General features: G+C 44.7%; 1 protein-coding gene across 2 annotated transcripts in view; it reads left to right on the plus strand.

The window, feature by feature from the left end:
- The window catches only part of FAM214A (family with sequence similarity 214 member A), a 168,711-nt gene that overhangs the window by 87,915 nt on the left and 64,950 nt on the right, over positions 1–15,846 (plus strand). For both annotated transcript variants that reach the window (XM_029575110.1, XM_029575109.1), the window contains exons 2-3: positions 7,045–7,229; positions 15,141–15,343. In XM_029575110.1, the coding sequence (XP_029430970.1) occupies positions 7,045–7,229; positions 15,141–15,343 (388 nt within the window). The remainder of the gene's footprint in view (positions 1–7,044; positions 7,230–15,140; positions 15,344–15,846) is intronic.

Genomic DNA, 15,846 nt, shown 5'->3' on the forward strand with positions numbered 1-15,846 from the left:
AAAGCCACACTACTCTGGGGGGGATCCCAAAAGACCCGCTCGAAGCACTTGTTACCCAAAATTGGAGTCCTCCGGCGCCTTAACCTGCAAGTGGTAATGCTTGGAAAAGGTATGCAGAGAGGACCAAACCGCGGCTCTACATATCAACTGTGGCGAAACCAGCTGGCACTCTGCCCAAGAGGCTGCTTGTGCCCACATCGAATGCGCTGACAAGCCGACTGAATGGCGCAGCCGTTGCAAATATATGCTGAAGCAATGGTCTCCTTCAGCCACCTAGACAGAGTGGCCTTGGACGCCTTGTCCCCTTGCCTAGGACCACCAAACAGAACAAATAAATGATCTGATTTCCGGAAGGGATTGGTGATCTTCGAATAGCGTCATAGAATCCTACACACATCCAACAAATGCAGGTCTCTATCTGTTGCCGAATCGCGGGACCAGCCTGGGAAAACCAGGGAGCTCCACCGACTGATTAATATGAAATGCGGACACCACCTAAGGCAGAAAGGACAGCACCGTGAGTAAGGACACTCTATCCGCTGAAATCCGCAAAAGCGGATCCTGGTAGGACAGGGCCTGTAATTCCGAAACGTGTCGCACTGAGCAAATTGCCACTAAGAAGACAGTCTTCAGGGTCAGGTCCTTGATCAAGCCTGACCTACTGGCTCAAAGGGCAGTACTCACAATGCCCGTAGGACAAGCTTCAAGTTCCACTTTGGGCACAGTTTCTGAACAGGCGGCATCAAATGCTTGACCTCTTAGAGGAAGTGAACCACATCAGGGTGGCAGGCCAGGGATCTGCCGTCTATTCGTCTCCTAACATCCCAGAGCGGAAACCTGAACTTGTAAGGAATTGTACGCTTGGCCCTTGGAGAGACCCTGCTGTAGAAAAGCCAGATTATGAGGGAAGGGTGCCGACTCCGGCCTGATCCCCTGTTGCGCACACCAGGACCCAAACAATGTCCACACTCACACGTATACCCTGTAAGTGGAAGGGTGCCTGGCCTGAAGCAGCGTGGCAATCACCAGCTCTGAATACCCCTTCAGTCGCAGACACCGCCTCTCAAAAGCCAAGCTGCGAGAGAGAAGCAATCCTCCCAATCTGAGAAGATAGGACCCTTCGCAACAGGACCGGTAAATGCGCCAGCCGTAAGGGTTTGTCCGTGGCTAGTCGTACCAGATCTGCAAAACCAAGAACGACGTGGCCACTCCGGAGCCACCAGCACTACCTGACCTCTGTGCTGTTTCACTCATCTGAGGATTTGACCGATGAGAGGCCAAGAAGGAAAGGTGTACAACAGCATCCCTGTCGGCCATTAGGAGAGTAGGGTGTCGAGACCTACCGACCCCCTTCTCCTTCCATCGACTGAAAAAAAAACCATGTTGTCTTCGTGTTGAGGCGGGTTGCCATGAGGTCCAACTGGGGAGTCCCCCATCTGGCACAAATGAGGCTCCACGCCTCTCTGGACAGTTCCCGCTCCCCTGGATCCAGCTGTTGCCTGCCGAAGAGGTCTGCCTGGATGTTGTCCATTCTGCCACATGTGAGGCAGAAATGCCCTCCGGATGGCGCTTGGCCCAGGCGAAGAGGAGATGAGCTTCTCGGGCTATGGCAGGGCTCTTTGTACCACCCTGGCGGTTGAGGTATGTCACCATGGTGGCGTTGTCTGAAAACACTCGAACTATCCGACCCTGCACCAGATCCAGAAATGCTTCCAATGCCCTGCGCTGATTTCTAGGTGGTTGATGGACCAAGCTTGTTCTGATTCCAACCACACGTCGTGTGTTGCTCTGCCCAGACACACCGCACCCTAGCCTCGGAAGCTGGCGTCCATGGGCACTTCTACACAGTCTGGGGTTTTGATGGGCATTCCTCTCTGCAGATTGGAATCCACTAGCCACCATGCCAGGCTGGATCTGGATTGCAAGGTCAGGAGCAGCTGTACATGATACTGCTCCGATACCGGGCTCCCTTGGGACAGGAGAGCTTGCTGTAACGGCCTCAAGTGAACAAATGCCCACGGGACGAGTTCTCTTGTTAAGGCCGTGGATCCCAGTACCTGAAGATAGTTCCAGGCCGTAGGAGTCTGCGTTGTCCTTAAGCAATTCACTTGCTGTTGCAATTTGCGTATCCGCTCCCCTGTCAGAAACACTCGGCCCAGGCGAGTGTCGAAGTGAACCCCTAGGTATTCCAGGACCTGGGAGGGAATCAGGTGACTCTTCGCAAGGTTGATCATCCACCCTAACGACTGCAGCATGTGGGTCACGTGACGAATAGTCCTCTGACTTCGCCCGGAGGAGCCAGTCATCTAGGTACAGGTGCCCCCACACTCCTTCCTGCCAAAGGGCTGCCGCACCTACCATCATAACCTTGGTGAAGGTGCGGGGTGTCTATGCCAGCCCGAAGTGGAGCGCACAAAACTGAAAATGCATTCCAGGACCGAGAACCGCAGGAACCTCTGATGATCGCTCCGGATCAGGATATGGAGGTAGGCCTCATTGAGGTCCAAGGAGGCGAGGAACTCTCCCTTGTGTACTGCTGCAACATCGTGCGGTGGGGTTCCATTTGAAAACATGGGGCTTTCAGATTCCGGTTCACCTGTTGGAGGACCAGAATGGAACGAAAAATCCCCCCTCCCTTTTTTTTTTTGCACCACAAAGAACACTGAGTACTGTCCGGCCCCTTGTTCCGCCACTGGAACGATGGCCTGCAGGCTTATCAGACGGCATAGCATGGATTCCACTGTGGTTCGCTTGTTTAGGGAAGAACAGTGCGTCTCCAGGAGAGTGAGCTCAACCTACGCGGATCACCTGTAGTACCCACTGGTCGGTCGTAATTCTTGCCCACTCTTCGTAGAATTGGGTCAGCCGTCCCCCTACCGTCGCCTCCGTGGAGTGGGTGCTCCTGATTTCATTGGTAGACTTTGCAGTTCCAGCTCCCTGGCCAGAACCTCTTCTCGTAGCCCGGTTGGATCCCTGAAAGGACTGTTGACATCCCGAGGAAGGCCTGGATCCATAGGAAGCGGAGGAATCCCCCTATCCTGACTTAAATCTTCAGGAATCTCTGACCCGGGTCCTCGGGGCAAAGGCCTTCCGAAAAGGCTTTCTATCCTCCGGGAGCCCATTCCCTTTGGATTCTACCAGTGACTTTACCAGCTGGTCCAAGTCCTTGCCAAACAGGAACTTCCCCCTGAAGGAAGATTGCATAAACGTGCTTTAGAAAAGGAGTCAGCCGACCAATTCCGGAGCCACAGCAAGCGTCGGGCCGCCACCGAAGTCCGTACCAGGTCATGCAGGGCATCTGCCGTGTAAGCCACCCCTACCTCCAGGCGTGCCGCCTGTGCCCGGGACACGATCCCTGAGGTGGCCGGGTCCTGTGGTTGCTGAATCCAACACAGGCAGGCGCGCTGCATCATTCTGGAATATAAAGCCGCTCTGAAGCTCAAGCCGAAACTTCAATAAGGCATTTCAGGTGGACTTCCAATTTTTGATCCTGGGCATCCTTCAGGGCCGCCGAACCTGCCACAGGAATGGTAGTCTGCTTAGAAATGGCGGGACAGCCGCACCTACCTTGGGGGTCCGTAAGGACTCCAAATGCTACTCTGACAGTGGATACAGCTTGGCCATGGCCCGGCCTACCTTGAGGCCGGCCACTGGGGCATCCCATTCCCTGCTGATAAGCTTCTGAATTTTCTTTGGCATTGGGAAAGCCGAGGGGGATCCTCGCAGCCCATCCAGGACTGGGTTGACCCTTTTGCTGTCAGATTCCTCCTGTGACAGTTTGAGCCCCAATTCCTCTAGCACCTGGGCAATAAGGGGCTTAAACAGCCGGACCACCCGAGGGTCCTCACCCCCCCAGGGGCGTCCAGTAACAACGGATCGTCCCCGCTGGCCTCTGGGTCCGGATCAGGGTCAGAGTCACCCTGGGGCGAGGCTGCCTGAGGGCCTGGAGAAGGCAGAACCTGAGTCTTTAGACACTTGGCAGAGCCACCCGCACTGTCCTGAGACCTCCTCTTTGCAGCCTTCCTAGCCAGGAAGGTCTCATGCATTAGTAGCACAAACTCCGGGGAGAAACCACCGGGTCCCACATCCTTGCTACTGGAATCCAATGCTGTATCCTTCGGGTCTCCCTGGCCCAGTTCTACCACTGCTGGAAAAGCAGGGCGGGGGGGACGGGGACTTCCTTAGCTTCCTTCCCCTGGGTAACCTTCGACCCCAGGGGTTTATCTTTCATTCCTGCTCTTCCCCCAAGCAGGCTCTTAGGCTTTCTGAGCTTCTGACCCTTGGCAGATGACCCCTTCCTCCCCGCAGCATGAGGCACAGAGAGAGTGAGCATCCAACTCTAAATCCAGGCCACAGGCCCTACAGACCTTCACCAGGCACTTTCAGACAGGGCAGCCCTTCCCCCAGCTCCACTGGGTTCCCAGAAGGAAGAAAATCGGTCGGGCTGAGCACTAGCGAAAAAACCAAAATGGCTCCAAGCCTAGCCCGGGTTCAGCGCTCTGCGGAGGAGGAAGGAAACAGATAAAAAGTACTGCAAACCTCCGGTTTAACTGCTCAGGCCCTCAGAATGCCTGCCCTGAGGCCAAAAATGTTCAGGAGCTACTTCCTCGACCCGAGGAGGCTCCGGGTACTAGGATGCTCCTCCTCCCCCAGCCGAGCACTGCCTAAAATGGCAAGCCTCAGAGAAAAGCCCCTGCAGAGAAAAAAACTGAAGGCAAGAATTTCATCTTTGGTTTTTTTTTTAACTCTGTAAATAACAACAAAAAATCCCCACAGGGTACTTTCCTTTAGGAGGCGCTGGAAGAGGGCTTCGGGGCTTCGGAGGGAACCAGTCCCCTGGCTATCCAACTCCCTGGAATCCAAGGGCTCTACAGCTGGGGGTGTCCAACCACCCCCCCCCCCACCCCCCCGTTCGCCCTGCTCCACCCAAGGGATGGCCTGCGATCAGAACCTCACACTTCGGCCTGCAAAAACTCAGTCCAGAGCTACAGGATGCATGACCACCATCTGCTGGAGACAGAAAAATACTGAGGAGCTGCAGATGGTACTAGAGTTTTATATAGCCGTGCCTCGAAGTTTGTTCTCTGCCTCCATCTACTGGTGGGAGTATATAACCCACTGGTCTGGACTGATTTGGGTATGTCCAGGAAAAATAAGATTGATATAATTGCCTACATGTTAGTAAAATACCTCACCTCGGTCACACACACAGAACCGACCTTCACCAAGTACAGAAAGACCACACATTATAAATATGGAGACAAACTGGAATGGAAAACCAAAAAAAAAGCCACTTTGCATGCAGTGCAAACTTGGAGAAATGGAAAGAGAAATATAGCACCTAACACAGTCCCAGGATCTGCAATAATGCACAGAAACTAATCTGCACAAAGTTACACTTGCTTTATGGAACACATAACAAGCCTATCTATGAAAAGGCAACCCTACAAATATTAAATCAAGTCCTAAACACTAATACACCCACTATTAGGAAAACAGAATAAGCCAAGCTGCTATAGATCCCCACACAGAAATAATTGTAAAACTATATTAATAAATGTCTCAAAACAGCTGATGAACAGAATAACGTCAAATAATTAAAACTCATAAAAATGATTAAAAATTGTCCAAATATCAATAAAATATTTCAAACAGCAGCACATAACATAATACTCAATAATTAAAATGGCAGTCAATCAAGAAAAATAAACTTAAAATGCTACCTTTACTTACCCTCTCCAGCAACTCTCCTACTCCTTTCCCTTGAAAGCACATGCCAGGAGCAGCAGCGGCTGCTGAAGCTCTGTCCTCACAGTCTTTTTCTTTAGGGCCCACAAATCACTCACACACACCCCCCAATTAAACCCTAAGGACCAGTCTCTGTCTCACACACACCCCAGTCACCTCCCTGCCCAGTCTCTGTCTCTCACATACACTTTGCTTAGAGCCCTAATGCAGTGCCCCCCTTTAATTTCGCAGTGGCAGATTTCCTAGTACTGCCACTGCCTTCTCAGCCACACTGAAGCAGCAAACATTTATTTTAGAAAAATATGCCACAGCACTCAAGCCTTTCTTCTGGCTGTTGGGATATCCCTAGGCTCCCGCGGCCCCCAATCTGCCTGCTTTTACGGCCGCTGGGAGCTCCAATTGCCCCATCTGTAATCAGCATCGCTGAGTGCCGCTCTCACTGTTGCACCGGGGAGGAATCCCCGGAGCAACTAGCCTCTTTGTGCTTGCGACTCACTACCGCTTTGGGGAATCCCTAATCGTGGTTCCCTACCGCGGCTGTCCTCTTTTTTTCTTTGTGGCTCACCGCTGTGTTTAATTTCAGCACTTTCATTCTGTGGCGGCCACAGGGTCTGGCTTCTTCGCTGCCATGGGCCTGGACACTGCCACTCCTCCCAGCCCCCTCAAACCACCGTACCCCAGGGCTATGAGATGCCCCCCTTCTTCCTGCCCCACTGGCCAATCGGAGGCTTCCTCCTCCCACTGGCAGGAAGAAGAGAGGAGACTTCCGATTGGCCCACAGGGGCAGGAAGACCGGATGAAGCTTCCGATTGGCCCGCGGGGGTAGGAAGAAAGATGCTTCCGATTGGCCTGCGGGGCAGGAAGAAGGGAGGAGGTTTCCCATTGGCCCGCGAGGGCAGGAAATAAAGGGAAGTATAATGGGCTGTGGACACCAGGAGCTGCGACACACCAGCTGGTGCTTGGCGACACACCGGTTGAGAATCGCTGCTCTAGCAAATACTAAATGTTGCCAACACTGAGCATCTGTATATGCCTTAAAAGAGAGGAAGCTCATGTATATTATAATAACGCCAGTAAAATAGGCCCGTTTAAAACCCCAAATAAAAGGTGCTTTTAATTGATCTTTTCCAACATACACAGGGCTTCTTAGCTGCTTTTTTCAGCCATAGGAGACCATTAAATGCATTTGCCTGATATGGTGAATAAGTTTTGGTGGTAAATGTTTATATCCTAAGCAGGGGTGAATCTTGTCTTTGTTTTTATTTGACCTGTTTTTCCCTTAATTTGATATGATAGATACCATAGATGAATACTTTGAATATGATGCTGAGGAGTTTCTGGTCTCCCTGGCCTTGCTGATTACAGAAGGACGAACACCAGAATATTCTGTAAAAGGCCGAACAGAAGGCTTTCATTGCCCTCCAGCACAATCCAGTCAACCAGTGTCAAGCAAGCATGAATGCAGTGATAAACTGGCACAGGTATGACCACCCTATGTTGCCACACCAAGCATGAGGAATTGTATTTATGCAATAGTTGTATATAGTATTTAAGTACTTTAATCAGAGAATTTATATATTGATGACTGCTTTATGACAACTTGAAATGTTTAAATTATTCTATAGTTTTAAAAAGATTGACTTTTTCTCAGTCTGTGTAGAACAGTTCTCAAAATGATATAAAACATTTATTTTGCTCTCTAGTATGCTTCTGCTTTTAGCATCTGCTCACAGTGCTGTGTGCCTTCTGATATATTTTTGTAGTCTGTATTTCATAGATTAGATATTTATTATATATTAGAGAATATTACATATGTAAGTGGGAACACATTTCTACAATTTAATAAAATGTTATACTTTCTTAGATATTTTATAAATAGAAAGCTTGCATACTTAAATCATTGTACAGGATCAAACATAATCAAGCATTACTTACTATATGTGAAGCTTTACAAATGAAAAAATTTTAATATAACTCAAGCTGTTAGTCTTCCTGCCTAATTTACAATATGTTTCTAATTCATGATAAATGCAGTTACACAAGTTAAAATCATCTTTCTTGATGTATGTTTAACAAAATAGCCAAATATAATGGGCTAAATCCCTAGCTAATAGATGAGCATGTCATGGAATTTAAATGGTCAGTTGCCCTATCTGGTTCATTTACTACTTTATTAAACACATTTTTTAAAATTAGGTGGACATTTTTTCATTGTTAAATAATTTTGATAATGACTGTAGGCAGTAAAAAAAGAGCTTCAGTAGATTAGTTCTTATGATAAAGCATTCTTATCTCACTAGTGACCAAGTGACAGTATCCAGAGAATTAACAGCTTCAGAAGATTGCCATCCAGGATGCATGACTTGCATGAGTATGAAAAGTAAATATAAGGGCAATATAAGAGAGCTTACCTCTGCTTTGTGTAACAATGAAGGTTTAAGGCTTACTTTTTTTTTTTTAATTCTTTATAACTTTTTCTTGGCATACCAAAAGAAACGTACAGGAAACATTGCTTCCTTGCTATCATTGTACAATGCAGCACCTGCATAAAGTCGATACAAAAATGGAAGGCTTCTTGCAGACAAATTGTAAGACAAAAAGCCAGAGTTTCAGCAGAGTCATAACTCCCCACTGACCACGAGAAGATGTCTGAAACGGCACCCTCCCTCCATTGCAAAGATGATTTCCTAAGCGTTCGGTTAAGTCTGTCCCAACGAGTGGGTTATGCATCTCTGCCAGCAGATGGAGAAGGAGCAAAGCTGATGGCACGGCTATATTGTCCAGCTCCAAAATCAGCCCGCCAGTATTCTCCTTCTCCAGCAGATGGTGGATGTGCATTTCTCTTCGGGGGATTGCCTATGAGTTTAAAAAAAAAAAAAAAAAAAAGAGAAAAGAAGTTGGAAAAGGAGATGTCTATGTAGAACCGCTTGCCTTCTGAGGTGATACCATGTGGTCCCTCCCTCAGTAGACTGCCTCAGTCCGGTAGCCTTGACTGGCATGGACCTAAATTATAATTAGCGGTTGCAGGCCGAGAGAGCCTCAGTGGTGAAGACTTCAGCTTTCTCCCCCCGAAGCTGGGACCAGTTCCTGCTCTCAGCCAGGGAGGTCTGAGCTCAGGTAAAATGTATTTTATAATTTTTATTTATAATTCTTTATATACCGAATTTTTCATGCGAACATATCAAACCGGTTTACAGTAGGTAACATATTCATTTAATATTTGCATTTCCAAAAAGAAAAGGAAGTAAATACATGGTTTCATAATATAATTAAATAGACTAAAATACTAACTAATTAGTATATTAAACTAATTGTTAATAAAGTTTGTTATTAGAGAGGCAGGATAGTGAGTGCAGAGATAATACATTTAAAAGTATACATTACCTTGATACATGTCCAGTATTCTTAAAACATTAATTTAATAGTTCTTGGAAGGCTTGTTTGAAAAGCCAGGTTTTGATGCCTTTTTTAAATAATTTGATGTCTGTTTCTAATCGTAGTTCCTTTGGTATAGAGTTCCATAGTTGGGGCCCAACAATGGAAATGGCTCTATCTCTGACACCATTTAGATGAGCAATTTTAGGGGACGGAATGGGTAACATTCCTGTAGCTGTTGATCTAGTGTTTCTTGAGGGAGTATGGAAATGAAGGGAGAATGTTAGCCATTCAGTTTTATCATTGTATAGCGTTTTATGAATTAGGGTAAGAGGTTTATGTTGGGCCCTGTATTTAATAGGCAACCAGTGAAGGTCCTTTAATATTGGGGTTATGTGATCTGATCGTCTGGATCCTGTCAGAAGTCTAGCTGCTGAGTTCTGCAGGAGTTGCAATGGTCTTGTTGTATTTGTTGGGAGACCTAAGAATAAAGAATTGCAATAGTCCAGTTTAGACAAAACCAGTGCCTGTAAAACTGTTTTGAAATCTTTAGGGAATAGAAGGGGTTTTAATCTTTTAAGGATCTGTAATTTAAAGTAACCGTCGTTAATTACTTTTTAACCCAGTTGTTCAGCAAGAATTTGTAGTCTAAAAGGACCCCTAGATCTTGTACTTCTAGGGAGATGGGGTAATTTTTGGTGGCTTCTTGGTTTTCAAGTTCTTTTGCTTTGCTTATTTTAGGTGAAATGTATAGTATTTCTGTTTGTTTTTTTTGTATTAAGGGAGAGATTCATTTGGGCTAGTACTTTTTCAATGGCAGGTTGATAAATATCCCAGAGTTTAAGAGTTAGGTCTATGGATTTTTCGATTGGAATTAGAATTTGAACATCATCAGCGTAGATAAAATGAGTTAGACTGAAACCAGGTAGAATTCTGCATAACGGAAGCACATAGATGTTAAAAAGGGTTGAGGAGAGGGAGGATCCTTGCGGTACTCTATATTGAAGTTTAAAAGATTCACATTCTTTATAAAGAAATTTTACTTTGAAGGATCTATTTAAGTACGAGTCAAACCATTTCAGTGCGGATTCTTTGATGCCTATTTCGCTAAGTCTGTCAAGGAGGATCTTATGGTTAACTGTATCAAATGCTGCCGAGATGTCCAGCATGATCAGGAAGTAGGTTTGGCTGTGATTAACTCCTCTTAAGATAATATCATGTAATGAGGTTAATAGGGTCTCGGTACTAAAAAATTCCTAAATCCATGTTGTGCTGGGCATAGGGTACTATGCTTTTCCAGATAATCTGTTAGTTGATTGTTAATTATTTTTTTCAAGTATTTTTGATAAGCAAGGAAGGTTAGAAATGGGTCTCAAGTTTGATAAATCAAATGAATTGGATTGTGGTTTATTAGTGATTGGTTTGACTATTGCGGCTTTTAGAATAAGTGGGACATTTGCTTCAGTGATTGATGAATTATATCGGCAATGGGTTTGGAAACTATATTGCTGACTGATTTTAATAGTTTTATTGAGATATGGTCAATTGGGTGAGCGGCTGGGTTCATTTTTTTGATTATATTTTCAATTTGAAGTGATTGTTTCAATCGCAGTTAAGTGGTCATTAGGCTTACTAGGTAGTACAATTTGGTTTGAGTTTAGTGATGGGATATTTTTTTAGTATGTTTAAGGTTTTTTCTTAGAAGTGTGCAGTTGTGTTACAATTAAAGGAATTGTTTGAAGTGGGAGTTTCAATGGGATTGATTAGATCTTTTACATACGTAAATAGTGTTCTGGGGTTATATTGATATTTATTTATTTGGTTGGAGTAAAATTCTTTCTTTGCATTATTGGTGGATTCGTTGTATTTATGTAATAGAGATTTGTAGTTAGTGTGTCTGTGGAAGGAGAGGCTCTCCATTTTCTCTCTGCCTTTCTAAGTGTAGTTTTTAGAGTTCTTAGTTTATTGGTGTACCGTGGATTGTGGTGTTTTTTATTAATAGTATTATCTTTTTTGATAATCAGGCAGCAGGTATCCGCTACTTCTTTGGTGAGGGAGAACCATGAATTAACAGCGTTATTGCTGTTTGATAGGTCTAAGTCCATCAAAGCTTTGGATAGATGTTTAGTTAGTGTGTCTAGTTGACAAGGTTTCCTGTATTCAATTTTGGTCATGGTGGGTGGGGTTAGTATGTTTTGAGTATTGGATTTTAATATCTCCAGTTATTAATTTATGATCTGACCATGGGACTGGGGTTATAGTGGGACTATTTGGAGTATCTATGTATGAGTTGGTGAATATCAAGTCTAGTGTGTGTTCTGCTCTGTGAGTTGATTGTTGAACGATTTGTTGATATCCTAGGGCTGACATAGAGTTTAGGAAAGCCTCACAGTTGTGAGATAAAGGGTCTTTATCAATATGTAAGTTAAAGTCGCTGAATATGATGGCTGGGATTTCTATTTTTATATTACTAATAAAGAATTAAATTAGTGGGGAGACATTGAGTTCTAATAAGCTAGGGGGAGCGTAGATTAAAAAATTTGTAAATAGTGAGATTTTAAGAGGGCAATCTCAAATTTGGGTGGTGCATTTATTTGTTGTATTTCCAGGTTTAATTCCTTTTTTGAAAGTATCATAAGACCACCACCTCTTTTGTTTAATCTAGGTATTGATGTAATATATATATTTTTTGGAAGTTGGTTTAAAACAACGTAGTCAGATTTTTTAAACCAGGTTTCAGTGATTCCACATATATGAGGGTTGTTGTCTTTAAGAAGATCGTTAAGGATGGGCATTTTTTTGACTAAGGATTGAGCATTAATCAGAAGTAGAGAAATAAGTTTGTTTATTTTTAAATCAAAAGTCAACAGTAAAACAGCAGAAGAAGGGTCTCTTTTCTCAGCGTTTGGCTGTCTTGCTCACGTCTCTGGGGAGTTCTGTGAGGTGAGGAGAGAGTGCAGGCACAGCAGATTGAGCAGTCATTTACTAGGCCCCACTTCCAGGCTTCTCCTATTTTGGGTGGACAGTAGGTCTTATCTACGGTTCCTGGGGTTGATGGCTGCTACATTAGAAGTGGTTGGGAGGGTTGGGAGAGTGCGAGACGTGGGTTGACTGGTGTGAGTGAGATGCGTGATTGACTTTACAGGCTTTGTCTGGTGGACTGTGTCCACTGGACTTTGAAAAGGAGTGGGGCAGTGCGTCTGGCAAAAGCTGGGAGTATAGCGGGGGGCACGTTTTGGCACTATTTTTGCTGATTTGTTGCATTGTGTAGTACACCTTCTATGCGTTTTGATGTTGTACTGCCCATACTCTTCAATAAAAATGATTTTGACCAAAAAAAAAAAAAGTGGTTAGCTGGGCGAGGGCACATATGCGCCCTCTTCAGAGCACCTTGCTCTTCCAATGGAGTCCGCAGTTGCAGAACTATGCGGAGAGACTGCTCCTTCCATTAGAGATGAAATCCCAGTTGGACTGGTGGTTACACACGGACCATCTCAGGAAGGGAATTTCCCTGACGGTGCCGGATTGGTTGGATCTCACGACAGATGCGAGCCTCCAGGACTGGGAGACTCACTGTCAGGAGTTGGTGGTGCAAGGGTGCTGGAATGCAGTGGAGTAACAGTGGAACATCAACTGATTTGGAGGCACGAGCGGTTCAGTTGGCGTGCCTGAGGTTCGCCGAGCAGCTAGAGGCTCGGGCAGTCCGGATAATGTCAGACAATGCGACAACGGTGCCTTACATCAACCATCAAGGTGGAACCAAGAGTCAACAGGTGTTGGAAGAGATAGATGCACTCATGATATGGGCGGAGCAGCATCTCATGCGTATCCGCCTCTCACCTTTCTGAAAAGGACAATATTAGAGCCGATTTCCTCAGCAGGAGAAGCTTGGACCCAGGAGAATGGAAGCTGGTGGACAATGTCTTTCAGCTCCTGGTGGACCACTTGGGTCTATTGGATCTAGACCTATTGGCAAACTTCAACAATGTAAAAGTTCCACACTACTTCAGTTGTGGGCGGGGCCCAAAAGTGATGGGCATAGACGCTGTCGTTCAAGATTGGCCACATGGCGCCCTGCTGTATGTGTTCCCTCTTTGGCCTTTGATAGGCAGGCTGATACAGAAGATTGCAAGTCAAACCAACACTATCCTGTTAGTGGCTCTGGATTGGACTTGAAGGCAGTGAGACACCAATCTCCAGAGACTTCTGGTGGGTGGTCCCCTTCGGCTGCCTTCTTGGATAGATCTGTTACATCAGGGCCCCATTCTACATGAGGACCCGAGTTGGTTCTGTCTTACGGTTTGGCCTTTGAAAGGGCTCGACTGTTGAAGCACCATTATTCACCTTCTGTAATTTCTACTCTTCTTTGGGCTTGGAAATTCTTTACTTCTCTAGCTTACGTTAGAGTTTGGAGGGTCTTTGAGGCCTGGTCTTCTGAGCAAGGTACTCAGCTGCTAAAGATGGATATTCCTTTGATTTTGGAATTTGTATAGCATGGCTCACATAAGGGTTTGGCCCTTAATACCTTGAAGATTTGAGTTGCAGCACTGGCTTGTTACAGGGGAAGAGCCAATGGGGGAGGGCCTTTGTCTTCCCATCTGGACGTGTCCTGTTTCTTGCAGGGAGTTAATCATTTTAGTCCCCTGTTGTGGCTTCCAGTGCTTTGTGGAATCTTAACTTGGTCCTTGAATTCTTGGCAAGTCTGACTTTTCAACCCCTGCATACTCTTTCCTTGCAGCTGCTTACTTTGAAGAAAGTTTTTCGGGTAGCTTGTTGGGTCTCTGAGCTGTAAGCTTGTTGGGTCTCTGAGCTGTAAGCTCCTTCCTGCCATGAGCCGTTTCTCCGTGTGATTCCGGGTGTGGTTAAGCTTCATACTGTGCTTCCTTTTTACCCAAATTGATTTTGGAATTTCATTTGCATCAGTCCATTTCTCTGCCTGCCTTGAACAGGGACAAAGTTGAAGCCGAGTACCGCCTTTTGTGCTCCTTAGATGTCAAGCATCATTTACCGCACTATTTGGAGGTGACTAAGATTGTTTGGAAGTCTGATCGCCTGTTTGTGCTCCATGGTGGAGGTAAGCAGGGAGTACTAGCACCTTCTCCGGGAGGCCTAACACCCATATGTTACGTCATCTGAACAGGTTTACAAGATTATCGATCTTAGTATTTAAACGCTCCATTCTGTCTACTTTTGCACTGACTGAAGTAAGTGACATCTCTAGGCTGACAATTCTGGATTCATTCAGCCTCATTGATTTGATTGGTATTTCAGCTAAACTTTTCATTAATTGCGTGGTTTAAGGAGCGCAGTCACAGACCTCATTTTCCTGCGTCCTGCCTTCATCTTCTGAGGCTGACTTTTCCGCATGTGGCACAGACTCTACTGGGGCAGAATGGCTCTTTTTTTTTTTTTTTTTTTTAATCTTTTTAGACATCTTTTCAGCCCTATTGGAGAATATTGACTGGCTGCTCCAATCTTTAGTGACATAGTGCTTTAGTAGTCCCTGGTTGTCTCAAGGATCGTTTAAATGTTAATTTGAAACAGGAGCATGAGAAAGCGAACTCCGCCTCGTTAAGAGCATAACCAGAAGTTTAAATTTAGTTTGATATACCACTTTTTTTAAACTATCAGTGCAGTGACATAATTTAACTGTTAAAACAGATATGGATAGTGGTTGAAGATATTTTATTTATTTATTTAGGTTTTTTATATACCGGCATTCATGAGCAGATCACATCATGCCGGTTTACATTAGAACAATTGTTAAAACATTTCAGCCTTTGGTTGATCATTACAATTTTTGTCTTTTCCTAAATCTGGGATGGTAAGCACTGATTCACAAATGCTATGTACAGGAATTAGGATACCACAATGATTATTCATAAAATGTATTTGTACATGAGGATTCTAGTTTGCTTAATTGATATACCTTGGATGTCCTGAAAATTAAAATAGCTTGTGGAACTTGACTTAAGTTCACTGTACCTAGCCTAAAGAATGTTTAATATTTTTTGTAGTGTCGTCAAGCCAGAAGAACAAGGTCAGAAGTCGTTCTGTTGTGGAGAAATAATATCCCAATTATGGTTGAAGTGATGCTGCTTCCAGACTGTTGCTATAGTGATGAAGGGCCTGCCACAGAGGGGAATGATTTAAATGATCCTGCAATCAAGCAAGATGCACTATTGCTAGAGAGGTGGATTTTAGAGCCAGTTCCTCGACAGTAAGTGCCTTTTTTTGTTATGATCTGTGAATTACTGAATTCTTGAAAGACATGAGAGAGACTAAATAAATATGGTAATTCTTATCAGAAAGTGATTTATATTAAATGGTGACTATGTATGATAGATTCGTTCCCTAGAGTCCAAGATCATTACTTTTAGATGATTATGATAGAAATGCCTCGGGAGCAAACAAATTTGCTTAACATCTGTTTATCATTCTCAGATTTTGTCATTGTACAAGACAAAGGAGGATTTTGAATTTGTTTTATGCCAATAAGTTTTTCATCATATTTTATGCACATTTTTTAATTATTACAATGAAAGCCTTTCATACTATTCAATACTGGATACACCCATTCTTTGAGTATTGGAGTGTGGGAGTTTTGTGGCCTAATCATTGACTGTGGTATTGTGATACAGTTGTATTTCTTGGTAGTTTTTTTCCATGATCACAAAGATAATGTGGTGATATTTGATAGAACTGTCTGTATTTTTAGTACAG

Source organism: Rhinatrema bivittatum, chromosome 13 (genome assembly GCF_901001135.1).
Source record: "Rhinatrema bivittatum chromosome 13, aRhiBiv1.1, whole genome shotgun sequence".
NCBI lineage: Eukaryota > Metazoa > Chordata > Amphibia > Gymnophiona > Rhinatrematidae > Rhinatrema > Rhinatrema bivittatum.